This window comes from Fistularia commersonii, chromosome 21, assembly GCF_037954325.1.
Source record: "Fistularia commersonii isolate RoL2024-O1a breed Wild chromosome 21, RoL_Fcom_v1.0, whole genome shotgun sequence".
NCBI classification, from domain to species: Eukaryota; Metazoa; Chordata; class Actinopteri; order Syngnathiformes; family Fistulariidae; genus Fistularia; species Fistularia commersonii.
Window position 1 is genome coordinate 5,753,893 of NC_141304.1, and position 18,304 is coordinate 5,772,196.

Sequence of the window (18,304 nt, forward strand, 5' to 3'; positions counted from 1 at the left end):
TGGATACTAAAAGGCTAAAGATCTGAACACTTAAATACAATCAAATGGATTTACCGGACGTGAATTTAGCACCACGATAACCTAGACAACTCACTTCATTGAGAATCTGAAATGTTTACAGCTGTAAACGAAGACATGCTATTGATTTACCCAGGCGCTGCTACTTTATGGGTTATGTAAGTGTTATGTAAGCATGTTGTTATGAGGAGCTGTCAGGATGGCTGGCTCCAACACGTTGAACCAACAGGAGAGGAATCGGATTCCATGGGGTTGGAAAAAAAAGCTTTATTAATACTTTAATATATATATATATATATTTATATATCAATAATATTTTACAAAATATGTACACCAAACATCCTTGTGTTACATTTGCAAAATAAAAATCCCAGTACCTCCTTCTATACAAAACTATTATTTTTACTTGAACTTCACATTCACTCTCTTTGCCATAGACACAACATTTAAAGCAAAAACGTGACCACATTCACCTCGGTTGTGTCTGCGCTAAATGAGTAAAGGCAACATGAGCTACGGTCGGGCCTTAATAGGATCTGATATTTGTGGGGTTGAAAACAATGCTATATACACTCTGGGCATACAGCAAATTTCTTCCTCGACCTTTCTCTGGTAGCAACACAAATACACTCATTGGGTCAGGTATCAAAAATAGAGATGTACGAGTAGTATAAACAAAAACAGACATTACTTCACAGGAAAGCATTCCGGATGCAGAGTCATGTATCATAAATGAAATCATAAAAGCATGTATGACCATGTCACTCAGAGATGAGTGACCCACCTTGCACAGTGACATCGCTCTGAACTCAACTTTTTGAACATTTCAGGTCAGCGAGCTCAAAGTTTCTTAAAGGGCGAGCGGAGCATTCGAGGCATCTACTGTCAATATTGACCAGACGTTTTTTTGTAACCTTCTAGGCTGCGCAAGCAACACTCACCGAAGGTAGATCCTCTGTCTGCTGATCTACAGCTTGCCCAAGTAGCATCAACAAGGGGTTTTTGTTCAATCGTTACATTCATTACAGTGTGTGTGTGTGTGTGTGTGTGTGTGTGCGCACGCATACAAAGGTCCAAAATATGTTCTGGGTGGGTGGGTAGGGGTCTTATCTGTGCATTACATTCTGGGTTTACCTTTGACATTCAACACAGAGTGCAGAGAAGACGATCCTCGCTAAAAAAAGCCCTCGTGCAATCTCTTGTGCACTTATCCTCTTTAAATTGACCGTTTCACAGTGTTTCAGAGCATTGCGACAGGTCATCTACAAACCTCTACACGGCCACCTCAGCTTGCCCCAAAGAGCCACGTTTCAGTGTGTGAGAGCTGATGAAATAAGGTAGTGACTGTTTGGGCTGTTGATTGGCCGGTTTGAAGGGACAAAAGCTAGTTTACCCTCTTTTCAGTAGGACAACATGGAGCCCCATAACACATTCAGAGGGCGAGAGTCCCACGGACACATTGGTTTAGTCTTTGGTTTCTAAGTTCAAAGGAGGGACCTGTTTTAAAGCTTTGTGGAGAAGAGAAGGGGGGTCCATGAGGTGCTGGTGGGGATTTGGGGACCCTGGTCTCGGGGACATCGACAGACCTGAGGGCGTCTCTGGAGGCAGGGTGGCTGCGGAGCCGCTCAAGCCCGGGTACATGACAGGCATCCCCCCGGTATACCAGTGTTTCTCCATCAAGGGCAGATAGGCTGCCGCTGCCGCCGCTGCAGGGGGAAGGAGGTAGAAGGGAAAGCAAAATGGGTGCTGATTAGGGGACAAACCCACATAGCTGCCAGGGCCTCCTGCTGAGTGACCAGACATCTCGTCCTCGGAGAGGTCAGACCTAGATTTCTTGGCCCGAGGCTCATCAATCTCATGCTTGATTGCACCGGCTGTTCGGTCAGATGCCAAATGCTTTGCTTCCCTATCCCTTGTGTGGCTTTCTGACCACTGGGCTTTGGGGTCGCGCTTATCATGTTCTCCACCGTAGCCACTGTCAGTGTCTGTGTCACTACCGCTCTGCTCACTCATCCCATGGGGAAAAGTCCTTTGAATGACAGGAACGCAGTTCTTTGCCTGGACCTCCGTAGCTCTTGGGGCCTGTTCAATGGGCGTCTTCCGTTTCTCTGACACTTGATGGACAAAGTCGCTGGGGTGAATGCTGCTGTGATGTTCTAATACTTCAGCGGCAACCTTGTGGATATGACTGATGACATGGGAGGGTGTCAGGTCCCTGCTGCTTTCTTGGCTGGCCAGGTAGTGGAGAACCTCTTTTGCGCACGAGTGAAACCCAGAGCGGAACATTTCCTCGTTGCTCTCTGAGCTATCACTGCCATGATCACCTGGTGGATTATAAGCACATTGTTAATTTTCTTCCTTTTTTTTTTTTTTTTTTTTTTTTTTTTAGACTAAATATTTTTCTTAAAATCACTCCAGATAAATGGTATCAAACTTACTTATTTGCAGGTGCTTCTGAAGCTCAATAATTTTCTGCTGTTGCTGCTCCAGGAGGGCATTCGTGGCCTTCACATGCTTGAGAGTGAGTTCCAGCACAACCGCTTTCTCCAAATGACCCAGCGTCTAAAAACAGGAAGACCTTCGATAAGTATGTTGATCTTTCTTATGTAACACATTCTGTAGCCGAACAGAGGACAAGGCTTGAACACCCGGGAAGTCATGCACAGAACGCAGATGTATAATTCTCAAATTCACAGCTTCTATCAAGATTGACAGAAAATATAATAGAACAATAAAGAAACATTTGTTTCTCAATTTCTTTAAACATGTTTTTAATCAGATCCAAAAGATCCAAGAGCAAATCCAAACAAAATGCGCAGAAAGACCCATGTGGTCCCCGGCCTATAGGCAGACAAGCAACAAAGTAGAAAATACTCACAGTGAGCTTAAGATGTTCTGGCAATAATTCCTTCAGCTGAGCAATGCATTCGTTGATTCTGTCACGTCTTTTCTTTTCGATCAGTCTGTGTGGCAGTTTGTACGTCTCCTAAAAAAAAAAGAAAATCAAATGAAAATGATTAGGTAAATTCAAGGTGCTTGGTCCACGTGAAAGTTGCAGTTTAACTTGAATTTACCTTGCTGTCATCACCGCGCTTCATCCCCCTTCTGGATTTATACACATACATTGGAAAATCCATCCTTGGGAGACAAAATTAAAATAAGTTTCTATTATATGGATTAAAAAGAACTCTGCTAAACCGATGCGGAAAATGAAAAATAACAAGTACTTGAAAAAAAGTATTTACCCAGGGATGTCAGTTATATCCAGCGATGGTTGTTTTGGCACACAGGGAGGTGGTTGCGCCCTCGTAATCCCTTCCATGTCGCCGAATCCTTTTTATTATTAAAGCAAACGTAAAAAGCCTTTAAAAGTTCCCGTCTCTGTTGTCGGATGAGGGAAAAAAAACAACAAATGAAAAGTAGTTGTAAAAAAATAATTTCCCGTCGGTTATCCGGTGCGCTCAAGAGCCGAAGGTGCCGTCACCCCGAGGTCCGCGGTCGTCAGGTTGTGCGGGGAGGCTGGGCGTGTGAGAGCAGGGCGGCAGTGGGACGACGTGTTAAATAAACCCTGTGACTGCGAGCACGTCTCCCGGCCAGAGACTTAGTCGACTCCCGTCACATGAGCCTCACGTGTTGGCCGGCGCTTTCGAGCCCGCACCCCACCCCATCCCCTCCCCTCCCCTCCCCGCACACACGTACACGATCACGTACCCTTGCTGTGGCTGGAGTACAACCCGTGTGTAGTAAAGCGCTCCTCCTCTGGAGACGAGTCCCGTGTGCCACCATGCTCCTGCTCCCGGGACAGAGTGTGCTAAGAAGCGTGTTTACAAAGACAGACCGAAAGTAGAACAACGGCTCTCTCGCACGTGTTCTTAAACAAAACTCAATTATACCTCCAAGAGACCACATACTTACCAAAAAAGGCGCACCTTAGCACAACAAACTGTTTGTAATCCGTTATTATTTAATATTAAGGCTAGCTCATGGGGGTTAGCTAGCTTCTGTGATGTCAGGAGAAAGTGCGTCAGTCACGAGTCTACAAGTTACGATATAAATTAACATTACGCGGAAAAATGTTAAGACTGCTTTTCTATATGATGACACGTTTCTTGGGGAATTTAAACCGATATATGATTACAGGTGGTTTATGAGTCCGTTTTGGCGGCGCGTCGGTCGTCTATTTGGGTGTGTGGGGAGCCGTTAAATCTAAAGCGCGAACATCCAGGAGGCTAATTGTTAGCTCGCCACGCACGCGCCTCGTGGCCGCGAGACACAGCCACCACAGAGCCTTGCCGGTGACGTCACGCGTATCCGCTTTCCCCTCGGTGGATTCACATTCTTGACACAATTTCCTTAATGCTTCATAACAAAACCGGGATTATGAGGTGTTACAGCGACACACCTGGACGAATCCGCGGTTGGATATCTATCGATTTAAGTTTATTTAATAGAAAAATGTAATTTAAGCACAGCGGGCGACGGAGAAGAACTACAATACCCGAGGGCCTTTAGCCATCGCCTGTCCGAATGCCTGTTGAGGACACTTGAGGGGTCACGCAGGAGCGCCAGCATTAACCCCTGCATCTCAGCAGCAAATCAAAATGACATTTACATTTTGTTTTGGTCGTGTCATAATTTTAAAGATCGTTATAAAATCTTTCTAATAAAACTATTGCATTAAAGGTAAAGTTATTTTTTGCCTCAATGATTTATTTTATGTCTACAGTCAACGAACCTAATGTATTTTTTGTTAAACCCTTCTTTAACCCTATATATTGAATAAACTTCTCCCAGCCTACGATGTATGACTTTTCGGCTGATCGTAGATTGTCTCCATAAATTCCCCATATCTATTTTCAATATTGATATGTTGGATTACATTTGTTAGTAGACAGGAAGAGCAAAAATGAATTAAATTGACAAACATGTAAGACTAACCATTACAATTCATCCATAATCTATGTTAATAGGGTCTTATGTTATTTGGACACTCTTCAAGATTCAGTAAAGAACAGAAATAAAACTTACTACGTCTTCTCTTTGAAGGAGAGGCAGTTAGTTGGAAAGTACATTTCTTTATAAATTATGAATTGTGATGAGCGCATATTTTTAGAGTTGCACATATTTAACAAATTACTCACATTTAAAAGGGTTTCAGCCATATTTTCAGTTGACACAGTTTGTTTCCCCTTACGGTTGATTCAGGACATGACCTAGTTTCATCATGTTTTATAATGTGTAACATTGTCCAGCCACTTGAAGAATCATAAAAATGTTAGATGCTTCCTGCTGTAGCTGGTGTAAATGTTTTTAAATTGCATTTGATTACATTGTCTGATATTAGAATGAGTTATATTAAATATACAAAGAGCTAAATGTCAAAATGTAAGAAAAGACTTGACAGCCAGTACGGTGTTTCATAATAACAAAAAACTGATGAACTTAAAGGAATTACACATCATAAACTTTTTTTTCCCCGAATATCAGTTGAAAAAAAGTCAAGATACTAATCAAAGATAATTACATTCATTTTAATATATAATTCTACTTAAATATACAAATTGACAGAGCTTTGATTTGTGATTATCCTAATACTCCTTGAGAATAACATTTTCTCTTTATTATACAATAGCAACAGTAGCAGCAAACTTTAAAACACTTGAAAAAAAAAACATTAGTAGCATGTAGACTTGTTAACATTTTAGAGAATAGGGACATTAAATGTGTGAATATGTACAAGCTTAGACAAGCATAAAAACAGGCACAGATTGGACAAGTTTGCTGAAATTCAAAACAAAATACATTAATGACACTCATCCTAGTAAAAGATACCAACTCCTGAGCAAGAGGGGCACTGAAGAATTTAGTGTATTTGACAGATAATTACAAAATTCTACAACAATTCCAAACTCAAATTAAGCAAGGAAAATAATGAAAACAGGATAACTGATCTTAATAGTTGGATTTACATAGGTGAAGAAATACTGTGACTCACACAATGTTCTATCTCTACTGCGAAGACATCGCAGTCAAGTGTGTAATTTTTTTAAGATATGAAAAATCATAAGAATAAGCAATCAAACAGAGAAGGGGATCTTATCAAATATTATTTCTATATATGCTTAAATAAAGACAAGAAGCACCTCCCTATTTATGTGTTACAACCAAATACAGATGAAAACATTGAACACAGGAGTTATTGAGCTTAAATCCATACACAAATGATTTTGCATATTTAAGTTTATATATTGCACAACATAAGAAACAATACATTAATTACAGTTTATTTCTTCATATATTCTACATGTATATATACACACATATATGCATATATATATGTATTGTGAATCAATTTCGATTTCTACGCACTCACACGACTACAAGTGCTCGCGCAAACACACACGCTCGCGCAAACACACACACACACACACACACACACACACACACACACACACACACACTTAAATGCAGGGGACAGAAATGACATTACCTTCTCCCATGGAGTCAGTCCTGTTGTGCTTTGTTCTAGAACACCAGTCAAGGCCATGAATTCATCAACTTATTGTAGTCTTGCAAAGAAAACATTTGGCACCAACTCTAACTGGACTGCGAAGAACAGGGTGGGCAAGTGTCTTGGGTAAGAGTAACATTTGCGCACAGGGGGGGGGTATACGACGTCTTATAACTACCTATTTTACAGTTACTGCTTACACCAACACCACCCACACCCTATAACAGGTTACAGAATGTGTGAGGTAGGTCGGCTTGTCAAGATGCATCGCTGGGTGCAGTGGACCTCAAGCTGGCTGTTGCGGGTTGACGTTCATGTGCTGAGGATGTCCCAACAGGCCGATCCGCTGCTTCTGTTTTCTCTGTTCAGTCATCTGTAGATAGGGGACATGATAGGCATTTAAAGATCCCTCTGTTTAATCTTTGCCGTAACATTCTGGCAGTCTCTCTTGTTTAATGTCTCGATGTATTCATCTCTTGAGTGAAACATACTGTTTGGAAGTATTGCCTGCCTTTTTCACTATGTTCTGGCAACAGCGACATAATGCACAGAAGAAATACTGAAACTCACTTCAAACAAATTTCAGAAATCACACAAATGCGCAGTCACAGCACATAGGATAAAACAAAGAGACTTTCTCTCCGGTTATTTTTCACTTTGTGTATAATTTTCTGGTTAAGACAGTTTTCTGTAGAGCACTTATGCTCATCAGAAAAAGAAAACTGAGGGGTAGAGTCCTTCCTGAAAGTGTGCACATTCATTATAAAAAATCATTACGTCTTTTAACATATTTAACAAAACAGGATTTATAATAAGGCTGTTTGTTACAATAATAATTAGTATGCAGCCATTAAATTAGGCCGTTAACACATGGGAAAATATGGTATCTGGTAGGGGGCTCGCTGGTGGTCATGCACGCAGATGAAGGTGTCACACACACACACTCACACGCACGCACGCACGCACGCACGCACGCACGCACGCACGGACACCTTTAAAGTTCATTATTGTCATACTAAAATTATATTTAGATATTAAAATATATATTATCATATACTTATAGTTTATAATTGTATTTATAATTGAATATATATATATATATATATATATATATATATATATATATATATATATATATATATATATATATATATATATTAGTTGGCTTTTTAAACAATCTAAGGTGAAATGTGATGCTGCTGAGCCCTTTGTCGCATTTCTACTGTCTGGGTCAAAATGTCTCCATGTTTACTTCCTCAAAGATAGTTCTCATTTCAGGAGTAAGGAGGAGACATTTTTACAATTCTGTTTACTAGAAAAACACAGAGGATTGCACCAGCAATTGTGTAATTTTGTGCATGAGACACTCTGTAGTCAATTAGCAGCTTGTGGTGTTTCACAACTTTGTAGCATGAGTCGCAGAGTTCATTTCCTGAGAAATCACCCTTTAGAACATTTCTAAATTCTACAGAATAACTGCCTCATTACCAACAGTCTGCAAATCAGCAGTTTCATGAATTTTGATATGTTTTTCCCCAAAAATAAATTCAAAAGCTTAAACAGGTAAATCGCAAAATCCAATGATGGTGAGATTCACATACTGATGTAATGATTCACTTCCTCTAACTTTTAGAGAGTTCAGTCTCTACCTATAAAAGGTTAGTTCACTGCAAATCAAAAACCTTATTTTGGGATGTATGCGTTGACCACTCATGATGAAACTACTCATTGACATACGGGTGTTTGTTGGATTTTTTTCCACAAACCTGTTCTTTGAGTTCAGTCAACTGGCAAGAAAGGTTTGACACAAGTTTCATGGTGGACTCCAGTTTTTCCTGTAGGTTTCGGATTTCATTCTGCTCCCCATCTGCATCACTGCTGACCAAAGACATGGCCCGCATCCGTGGAAACCAATCCAAATTGTGCTCCTGGAAAAACAAAGATCTAGATTTTTGACGCTATAATAACAATCACATCAATTGAGTCTATATAATGAGTTGCAATAAATAACACTCGCTTCATAATTTCAAACATTGGAAAAGGACCTACTCATTAGGGCGTAAAATTTGCACACTGAGTTTGTCAAATTGCCCAAGTTGACATGATAAATACTTGTCGTCGAGGAGATTTTTTTGTGTTTTTTTTTTACACAGTGACTTGAAGGTTGCTCTAAAAGCAGAATTAAAATCAGGAGGGACTTTCCATGCTCAAATCACATGGAATATGAGGACATTCTTCAGTCACTCACAACCGGAATTGTGTAAATGGGGGTTAAAAAATAAAGGCAGCTTATTTGAGAATTTCAGAAAATCTGAAAAACAACCTACTCTTGAATTATTTGAAAGACATCTACTGTAATAACTTGATAGATGAGTAAATTAAAAGTTTAATTTAAGTCAAAAATCTACAATCATCTGTCCTATATCTCTTTGGCAGAAATACAACAGATAATGCAGATACTGGGGAACACCAGTATCTGTATTTTTTTTTATGCCTTCAGGATACTAAAATATAGAAATTATCATGACTGAATTAAAATTTTACCATTAGACACGTTTCTGACTTCAGATACAGAGGCGCTGTGAAATGTGGCAGATGTTGTGGATTGAAATATCAATGTAAGGTAGTGTATGTGGGGCCATTCCAATAAGGACATAAATAAATAAATACATACATACATAAACGAACAAAAAGCAAAACATTTGTAGCACTTTTAAAACATGATTTCAGCTCATGTCAAAAATCTGATTTATTCAGTAGTTAATAAGACTACAAGTTTCTTACACATTTGTAATATATTGATAATTAAAACCGGGACAGATTATTTTTATTTCACAAACTGATCATGGTAAATGAATCGATTCAGTTTTGAGATAGTGAGAAAAATCAAATAATGATTATCGGTACACTACAAGACATTATCAATTACATTCGTACAAACTCGAAAAAATGCACTTGAAAAATTTGATACAATAATTACTATACATTTAAATGAAACAAAACAAGATTATATTATTTTTCCAATATAACAAAGTTAAAACAGAGACTTCAAAAAGGTTTATCTGACTGAACTGGTGACAGCACTTAATTTCAAATCAACTGCTAAAAGTCAGGGACGAACAGTATTAGACTAATTTTGAATGTGAGCTGAACTATCACAAACGTATGGGAAAGGACTGTATTTATAAATATATTAGAATTATTATAGAATTATGAAAACAAATAACTTGTAGAAGTATAGTGCCATGTTTTGTTGGTAATGTCTTCTATATGTAAATACGTCACGGTGAGATAGAGCCACCTTTAAACAGCCACCCTGGGGCTAGCTGTATTCCATCACGTGGCAGGAGTCTTTCACCCCCTTACTTCCTCAATTGTTCTATAACTACATGTCTCTATTACTATGTTCTGACTGAATCCTACTGAATGACAAAGTAATGTGAAAGCATCTGTTTAAATGATTTCAATTTTGAATACAAGTCCTCTGCACACCTGCCACTATCATGCGATCTTAATGTAATTTTTGGTGCTACCGAATAAAATTTGGTACGAGTGTATATAATAACAATTCTATCTTGATCTTAATAAGCAGAAGCTGGAAGCATGAATGAGTGGGAGGGAGTTGTGTTGCTTCTCTGGTCATGAGGTAGAAGCGCAGAATCACTGTTGAGGAACTGGGCTGGAAAAGTCCCCTGGCTGCAGTGGTTGTGCGGGCTGAGAGGTAGCCTTCCAAAACCACAAGACAGTGTCAGGTTGCAGTCAGAGGGGAATCACACAACACTAAAATAATGAGCAGCGCATACTCATTTTGAAAGTAGAGAAGTGCTGTGAGCAAGTTCCACTTCCTGAATGCAAAGACACAAAGGCTCTATTTACCTGTTTAGTCAAATCACATGCATGCACACGTGTGCACACACGCACGCACGCACGCACGCACGCACGCACGCACGCACGCACGCACGCACGCACGCACGCACCTCTTGTGTTTTTTAATTGAATAAATTAAGATGAAGTGAGAATATATAATAAATCAAAAAGTGACTAGCATCACTTAAAATCGCAAAAAAGAAAAAAATGTATGGTCCTATGATTGACTGGCAACTATTCCAGGCTGTACTGCCCTCTCACCCGATGGCAGCTGGGATAAGCTCCAGCATCCCCCACAACCTTGAGTAGGACAAGCGGTAGACAATAGATGGATGGGAGAAATTTTATGTTGAAAAAAATGACATATACCTGCATTTACTATAATGATTTTTTTCCCATTTGAATACATTTAGCTCAAGTTATGATAAATTATGAACATTGTAATTTCCTTTTATATGTCTGATAGACAAAAGCTTGTGTTTGCTTATTTGAGGAAACCCCAGCATTAGCAGGAGTCCTCTTTCCGTCCGTATTGTTTACAAATGAACACACTTCCAGTAAAGGCTTCAGACCCCATATCACGCTTCACGCTATCTAATGGAAATGACGGAAGTACATTTTTCATTATAAAAACCACAAAGGCCGTGGCAGAGAAACAGGATGCTCTGTGGTTAAAACAGCAACATAAAACGTCATAACCGACCACAGGCCACATGACGAACTGGTGGCCAAGTGAGTCCACAAATATGAAAATAATTTCCAAAACCAGCTTTTGCACAATCAAGAGGAGTATTATCTGTGTCTATCTTCAAAATTACTGCATTTGCCGCAGTAGGATGCTGTGAACAGGACAACTGAACTGTTGTGCCTCACAGAGATTGATGAAAAAAGAATAAGGGCAGCATGAGTTGTCTTTTTCACACCTGATATGTAACTCTGATACTGACGTCAATCCCAGTCATTGTCAGAGCAATATGACTTATCTAATTCTCTCTCTGTTGTCATTCTACCTTAAATATCAAGATGAAGCAAGAGGCTTCACCAAACAAAAAACTACTAATAAGGATTCTGTGGCAGATAAAATTGTGTTGCTTAAAAATACTTGTTAAAAGGTGCTATGTTGTTTTACTTTCACAAACATCGCAAAATTGGATACAAATCATTATCAAATAGATACATACATCTGTCGTGCCAAAATATGGGGAAAAAAAAAAAATCATTGTTTCGATTTCAGGAAAGTATGTCAAAGCAAGCATTGTCAGCAGATAATGTCTGTGCAGGAACAATATACTTTGCTGGAATGTAAATACTCAAAACAAATTCAAATCACTGTCACCAGACGTGATGTATATTGGTGAATAAAAGGATGCGCTTCAAATGAGAAAATTATTTACAGTTTTGGTCGGAATATATTGATGTAAGATATTTTCTAGCCTTTTTCTCTAAATTCTAGTTTAGGAAAACATAGTTGTAGTTAATATTGATGAGCTTTTATTTTAATTTTCATGCATGTATATCCTGCTGAAATACTTTCAGCTAGTTATTTAGGAGGCTTTTGCAAGTTGGTTTTTGTAACGTTGTATGACTAAAAGAAATAAAGAAAACCTCCCTGAAAAATACTATGGTGTCCTTATTTCTGTTTTCACGACAAACCAGACACACAGCAAAAGGTGTTACTCTTAGGCTTAGGTACAAATTTAATCGTGGCATTCTTGATCAATCAAACCACTCTTTTTCACTGGGTGTGTGTTTGTGTTTATTTTGTGTTTTAATTCACAAGTGTGACCAAGCTGCCATATTAACAGGGGCATAAATTGAAGTATCACAGCATGTGTCACATTTGGGTGAAATATGAGGTCCTCATAGTCAGACAATAGACCATTATATTGGAAGTAATGATAAGGATCTCTGAATATATGACTTTAAATGCATATTTAGAAAGGCTTTTGCATATGTGATTATTTTAGGGGGTCGATTAGTTTTTCATCAGTGGACACAATCCATGGATTTCATGTTGAAGTGTACTTGTTCTTTTATTTGTAGATAAAATATGAATCCTCGCATCCTTCATAAGGATCGGTCGATAATATTTACCCATTCATCAATCCCCTTTGTGTTCCACTGAAATCTTTAAAAAAAATATTTGAAAAGTTATCTGAAAGACTTGTTCAAACTTACACACAAAGAGAAGGCAGGCTTACCATTACCGTTAAAAGCATCTTCACGACAAAATCAATATAACCTCAGCTATTAGCATGCAACTGTTCATACTACTGTTTTTCAGAAGAGATCATTTGTGCCTCTCCCTCCCAACGCTGGATCTGTCCAAGGTTTCTGCCCAATAAAGTCAGGCAGTTTTGCCTCACTACTGACTGCTTGCTCAAAGGGGACTTTTGGGTTTCTGTAAATACATGTCGCCCAGACCTGCTCTACATATAAATTGGCACTAAATAAATAAAATATGACTTAATTTGACAATCCTTTACAAATTCAAACATCATTATGAAATGAAAACTTAACACAGCAGTTACAAAAGTGTTATTTAATTATATGTAATTACAATATTTACATTAAGTTGTAAAAGGTTACTGCCAGCAGGAATATGTGATGATTCATTATCTATAATGGATAAGAACCTTGAGGTCAGCTAATTGCAGCAATGTGTATGTGTAAAGTCATATTTGTAATATTTGTCTTCTATTGTTTTTTTTATAAATATAATTTTCATATTGAGCAACAATATTATTAATTTTGAAAATAATTAAACTGAAGGGGCTAATCTATCAACACAAAGTTTAATCTGCACGACAGTCTGTTGATCAATAAAGTATTTCCTCTCTTTATAATGTGGTTGTGAGACAGGGTGGATAACTTAATTGATATAACATGGTGGCCCTGCATCACTTGTATTTGAAGCTGGGAGCCCATGTTAAAGAAAGGTGGGTCAGCTGATGGGTCAGTGGGGTCTTTCATAATGCGTGCCTGTTCTGCTCTCGTCTTAACCCTGCTGATAAGACTGCATCCCTGACAAACTCATTTTGGTTCAGCTTGGTGCAAGGTTAATAGGGGAGAGGATGGGGGTTAATCCCAAATCAGGTGGTTCCTCACAAGACTGAGCAGAGTTTCCGCCTGCCCGCCTTGACCCTTGCTCCCTTGCTGTCTGCGCTTTTTTGGGGGGTGGGGGATGGGGGTGGGGGGGGGGGGTGGGGGGGGGGGGGGGGGGGCTGACCTGCCATTTTCTTCAAATTATTATTTAAAAAGATATGAGAAGATTGATTTCATTGATCCCAAATCAGGTAAATTCAAATGTCACAGGAGCAAATAGTAATAATAGACAGAATATGCACATTGAGGCTACCGATACAAATAAACTGACTATGGGCAATATATACATTAGAATACAGAAATATAAAAAGAAATGCTTTCTGCAGGGAATGGTTATGAAAATAACGGTTGTACAGTAGGAGATATGGATAGCAAAAATTAAATGAAACTAAGTAAGGAAAATCTCCATCTGAACTACCCAAACTGCAAATTGATCACCACTGAAACTTTAGGCTTTGACTTAAATGAGGTCTTTGGGTTTAAAGATGACAAGGTAATAGTGTTTAAATGAGAAATTGTGTCAGAAAGTGACAGCAGCGCAAGTACAAGTGCGTCATGGAAGCAGCCACTTCAGAGGAAGGGGCTTTCCTGTCACAGTTGTAAACTTTTTTAATTACTCACAGGGTATATATGTGTTGTAGTCAAAACAATCAAATTATTTTTTCTTCCTGTTGTTAAATTTCATTTAAATTTTCCATGGGTGTCATAACTCAGTTATGGGAAAAATGTGTAGGCTTTGTCTGCATCATGAGAGGCAAACAAATCTATTTAATTATTTAAATACTTTTGCGTCTTTTATCGACGCAACAGAGTTGAGTCGATTAAAATAAACACTTGTAAAAACACATGTTTAAATATTGTTCATAAAGGTCGTTTTCAGATTTTTTTAAAAGGGACTTAAAAACACTTATTAAAAGGGACAAGGTGTATATTTCCAATAAGGTTTAATACAGTTTGTGATTAAATTATGCAATAAAAATAACTTTCAGACACGACATGCATAGATTTGAGTTTAAGAGACTAGTTATTTGACACTTTGCATGACTTCTTTTTAAGGATGAAAAATCTTCAAAGAATTGACTGATGTGCATATAAGTGGTAACTTCACAGTTATCAAGTGAAAGACTAATACCATGATCAGGATTCTGGCATTATACTTATCTTTGTTCAATAGAAGCTTAATATGGGCTGAATGATTGGGGAAATGAAACAGCATGTCTGGCTTTGTTGGAAACGTAGCACTTGTCCTGGAAGATCAATTCCTAATATTTGCATAACAGCAAAAATGTGTATTCTCAAAATTCTCTTGATATGTATTAGAGCTTTTGATGGAAAAGTGGTAAAACAACCAAGACACAAAAAAATCATGAGGTTCCACTCTATCAGTCGGCAGTGAGCATGATGAGAACTGTGTGTGTGGTGTGCGTGTGTGTGTTTGTGTGCGTGTGTGTCTAATCATTAAAACGGGGCATGGCTGCTTCAGGGGATTAACACATTTTATGCCAATGGCAGTCTGCATGAATGTTAATTCACCATTCACAAAGCTGCCTGATGTGATAATACTTTGGAAGAATTCAAGGTCACGGAGGACAGGATTGCATAATGCATCCTTGGTGCTTTATGGCAGTCTAGGATTGGAAGAAAAAAAAAGCGGGCTAATGCTTCAGTAGACAACCAAAAGGGCTACAGTGGTTAGTGCTTTAGAACCGAAATGAATGACATCAAACAAACTTCTTTGGAAATTACAATGAACCAAACTCAAGATGACAAAACATTCAACAGGAAACAGTTGTTGTGACGCAGGTGTTTATTGCATCACATTATTTGCTACCAAAAACAATAAGAGCACTCCTGGAAACCTTGAATGGTTTGGATAAGCCAAGACAATTGGTAAATTAAAAAAAAGAAAAAACTAAAAACAAAACAAAACATAAAGAATTATATTTTGTTTTCTGCTTCTTCTCCTTTCAGCTTTTCCCTTCAGGAGTCGCCAAAGCAAATCTACCTTCTGCATCCAACCCTATTCTCTGTATCCTCCTCTCTCACACAAGCTACCTTCATATCCTCTACGTCCACAAATCTTCTCTTTGGTCTTCATCTAGACCTCCTGCCTGGCAGCTCCAACTCCAGCATCCGTCTACCAATATACTCACTCTCTCTCCTCTGTACATGACCGAACCATCTCAATCTGACTTCTCTGATTTTCTCTCCAAAACATGTAACGTGCTCTCCCTCTGATGGACTCATTCCCGAGCCTACCCATTTTTGTCACTCCCTCTCTAGATTTTCCTCAACCTGTTCTCTGCTCCCACCACAGATCACAATGTCATCTGCAAACATCATGGTCCATGGAGATTCCTGTCTAACCTCATCTGTCAGCCTGCCCATCACCACTGCAAACAAGAAGGGGTTCAGAACTGATCCATGATAGAGTCCCACCTCCACCTAGAAGTTCTCTGATACACCTCACCACTGTCTCATAGCTAGCATACATGTCCTGCACCAGTCTAACATACTTCTTAGCCACTCCAGATTTCCTCATGCATTACCAGAGTTCCTTTCTCCACACCCTGTATACTTTTTCTAGGTCTACTAAAGTGCAATGCAGATCCATTTGACCTTCTCTGTACTTCTCTATTTTTTGCATTCTCAAAGCAAATACTGCATCTGTAGTACTCTTTGTAAGTGTGAAGCTTTGTGGTCTACAATAGTCACCTCTTCTACCCTTGCCTCTCTTTCATTTTCCTCCATCAGCTATTCAAAATACTCTTTCCATCTTCCCATCACTCTTCTAGCATCTGTCAATACAGAATTTCCCTCTCTATCCTTAATCACCCAGACCTGCTGTACATCCTTTCCATCTTTATCTCTTTGTTTTGCCAACCTGCATAAATCAATCTCCCTCCTTACTGTTCAACCGAGCCTTTGCTACCTCTATCTTTACCTTACGCTATATCTCCCTGGTCTCTTCAGTCCCCTCAGTGTCCCTTTTCTTTTTTGCTAACCGCTTTCTAAGTATATACTCCTGCACCTCCTCATTCCACCACCAAGTCTCCTTATCTACTTTCCTTCCAGACAACACATCAAATACTCTCCTACCTGTCCCCCTGTAGTTGTCAAGTCATCTGGAAGCTTTCCCTGACCACCCAGAGCCTTTTTCAACTCCTTCCTGAAAACCATACAACACTCCTTCCTTTGCAGCTTCCATCACTTTGTCCTCTGGTCTGCCTTTGTCTACTTGAGCTTCCTTGACACCAGTCATCCTACAAACCATCATCCTATGCTGTCTAGCTACACTCTCAGTAGTACTTTGCAGTCACTGATCTCTTTCTAATTACCTCGTCTGTACAAGATGTAGTCTACCTGTGTGCTCCTCCCTCTGCTCTTATAAGTTACCCTATATTTTATCTTACCCTGTCTTTTCTGGAAAAAAGTATTCTCTACAGCCATTTCCATCCCTTTTGCGAAGTCTACCACCGTCTGTCCCTCTGCGGTCCTGTCCTGTATGCCAAACTTGCCCATCGCTTCTTCATCACCTATTGCCTGCGCCAAAATGTCTATTGAAGTCTGAACCAGTTACCTATTACTCTCTCATCTCTGGGGAAATTATGCATCACTTTATCTAAAATAAAGTTCTCCTTCTCCTGTAACTCATGTGTTCCAAACATATTAATATTTTAATCTAAATAAGACCATTTTCACCTCACAGTCAAGTCTTCAAGTGAGCAAATTTGCTAAGCAAAATGTATCCGCATGATGAGCAACATTCTTACCCGGATCATTTCAGCGACATAGCTTTCTGGGCCAGTGTACTCAGTGGAATCCTTGACCTTTACTAGGACGATGAAGAACAAGTAGTGCCACATGTTGTGCTCAACTTTGATGTGCTCTTCAAAGGTAACTGTCTTATTGTCAAACTTGTCTCTCTCCAAACCTAGGAAACATAAACAAACAGTAAAACACACAGACAGACCCACACAGTACATGCACTGACATAACTCTTTTGGTACTGCAATATAGCACCCCCTTTTTACAGAACTCAATAAAGAATGCTCAAAAAAAATTACGGTGAAAAGAAAATGGCGACAAAAATACAAAAATAGATGATTGCTAATATCAGAAATCAATAGGTGTCTGAAATGTAGTTTAGTAAGGTCAAGAACCACAGAAAGGAACACTCCTCCTACGCATTCATTCTGGGAAAAGGAGGCACCATGTTGTTAGTTCTACCAAGAAAAACATCCTCGATTTACTCGATTTAGCAAAGAGCCTTAATGTGATTCAGTGCCACAACACTTGTATGCTTAAACAAGAACATGCTCGGACACAACTCAACGCGATTTTACGTTTCATCCTCACAAGCAAACATCTGCAATGAGACCACTATGTTTCAAAGAAATACTGAGAAAGTACAGAAAATGGCACAAAAGGGTGGTGCCCAATCACATCAAACTATTTTGTTGCAATGACGTTCTAAGATGCCAAAATTGTATCACCAACACATGACTAAAAGAGCAATGAAACTACTTTCAAAATTAGAATACGATGCTAGCTTGAGCAACTTTAGTACTTACCACAAATAAAACATGTTGTCTTCAAGATTTCCTCTTTCTTCTGCTTCTCACTTCTCAGGTCAGCAAATGTATCAATAATGACACCAAAGATTAGGTTCAGGACGATGATGATGACCATGAAGAAAAAGAGCAGGTCATAGATAACTCTGGCTGCAAACAGGGGCTCCTGTTGACGCAACATAGGAAGAAAATTGTCAGGCACAGGCACATTATCAGGCACACGGCCCTA

At 39.0% G+C, this 18,304-nt stretch overlaps 2 protein-coding genes across 13 annotated transcripts in view; both read right to left on the minus strand.

Annotated features, from left to right (window-relative positions):
* Window positions 1–270: 270 nt before the first annotated feature.
* Window positions 271–3,617, minus strand: bhlhe40 (basic helix-loop-helix family, member e40). Its single transcript, XM_086168407.1, has 5 exons — window positions 3,264–3,617; window positions 3,093–3,156; window positions 2,897–3,004; window positions 2,457–2,580; window positions 271–2,342 (listed from the first exon to the last, which is right to left on the minus strand). Exons 1-5 carry the CDS (start codon window positions 3,338–3,340, stop codon window positions 1,483–1,485), a joined length of 1,233 nt encoding a protein of 410 aa, XP_086024533.1. The 5' UTR covers window positions 3,341–3,617; the 3' UTR covers window positions 271–1,482.
* Window positions 3,618–5,528: 1,911 nt separating this feature from the next.
* itpr1b (inositol 1,4,5-trisphosphate receptor, type 1b) overlaps window positions 5,529–18,304 on the minus strand; it is a 78,270-nt gene continuing 65,494 nt past the window's right edge. For 9 of the 12 annotated variants that reach the window (XM_086168270.1, XM_086168269.1, XM_086168266.1 and 6 more), the window contains 4 exons: window positions 18,076–18,241; window positions 17,275–17,435; window positions 8,296–8,457; window positions 5,529–6,902 (listed from right to left, as the gene is read on the minus strand). In XM_086168270.1, coding sequence (XP_086024396.1) covers window positions 6,816–6,902; window positions 8,296–8,457; window positions 17,275–17,435; window positions 18,076–18,241 — 576 coding nt within the window. In that variant the 3' untranslated portion in view covers window positions 5,529–6,815. The other 3 variants (XR_015107769.1, XM_086168272.1, XM_086168271.1) reach the window with 3 other exon arrangements.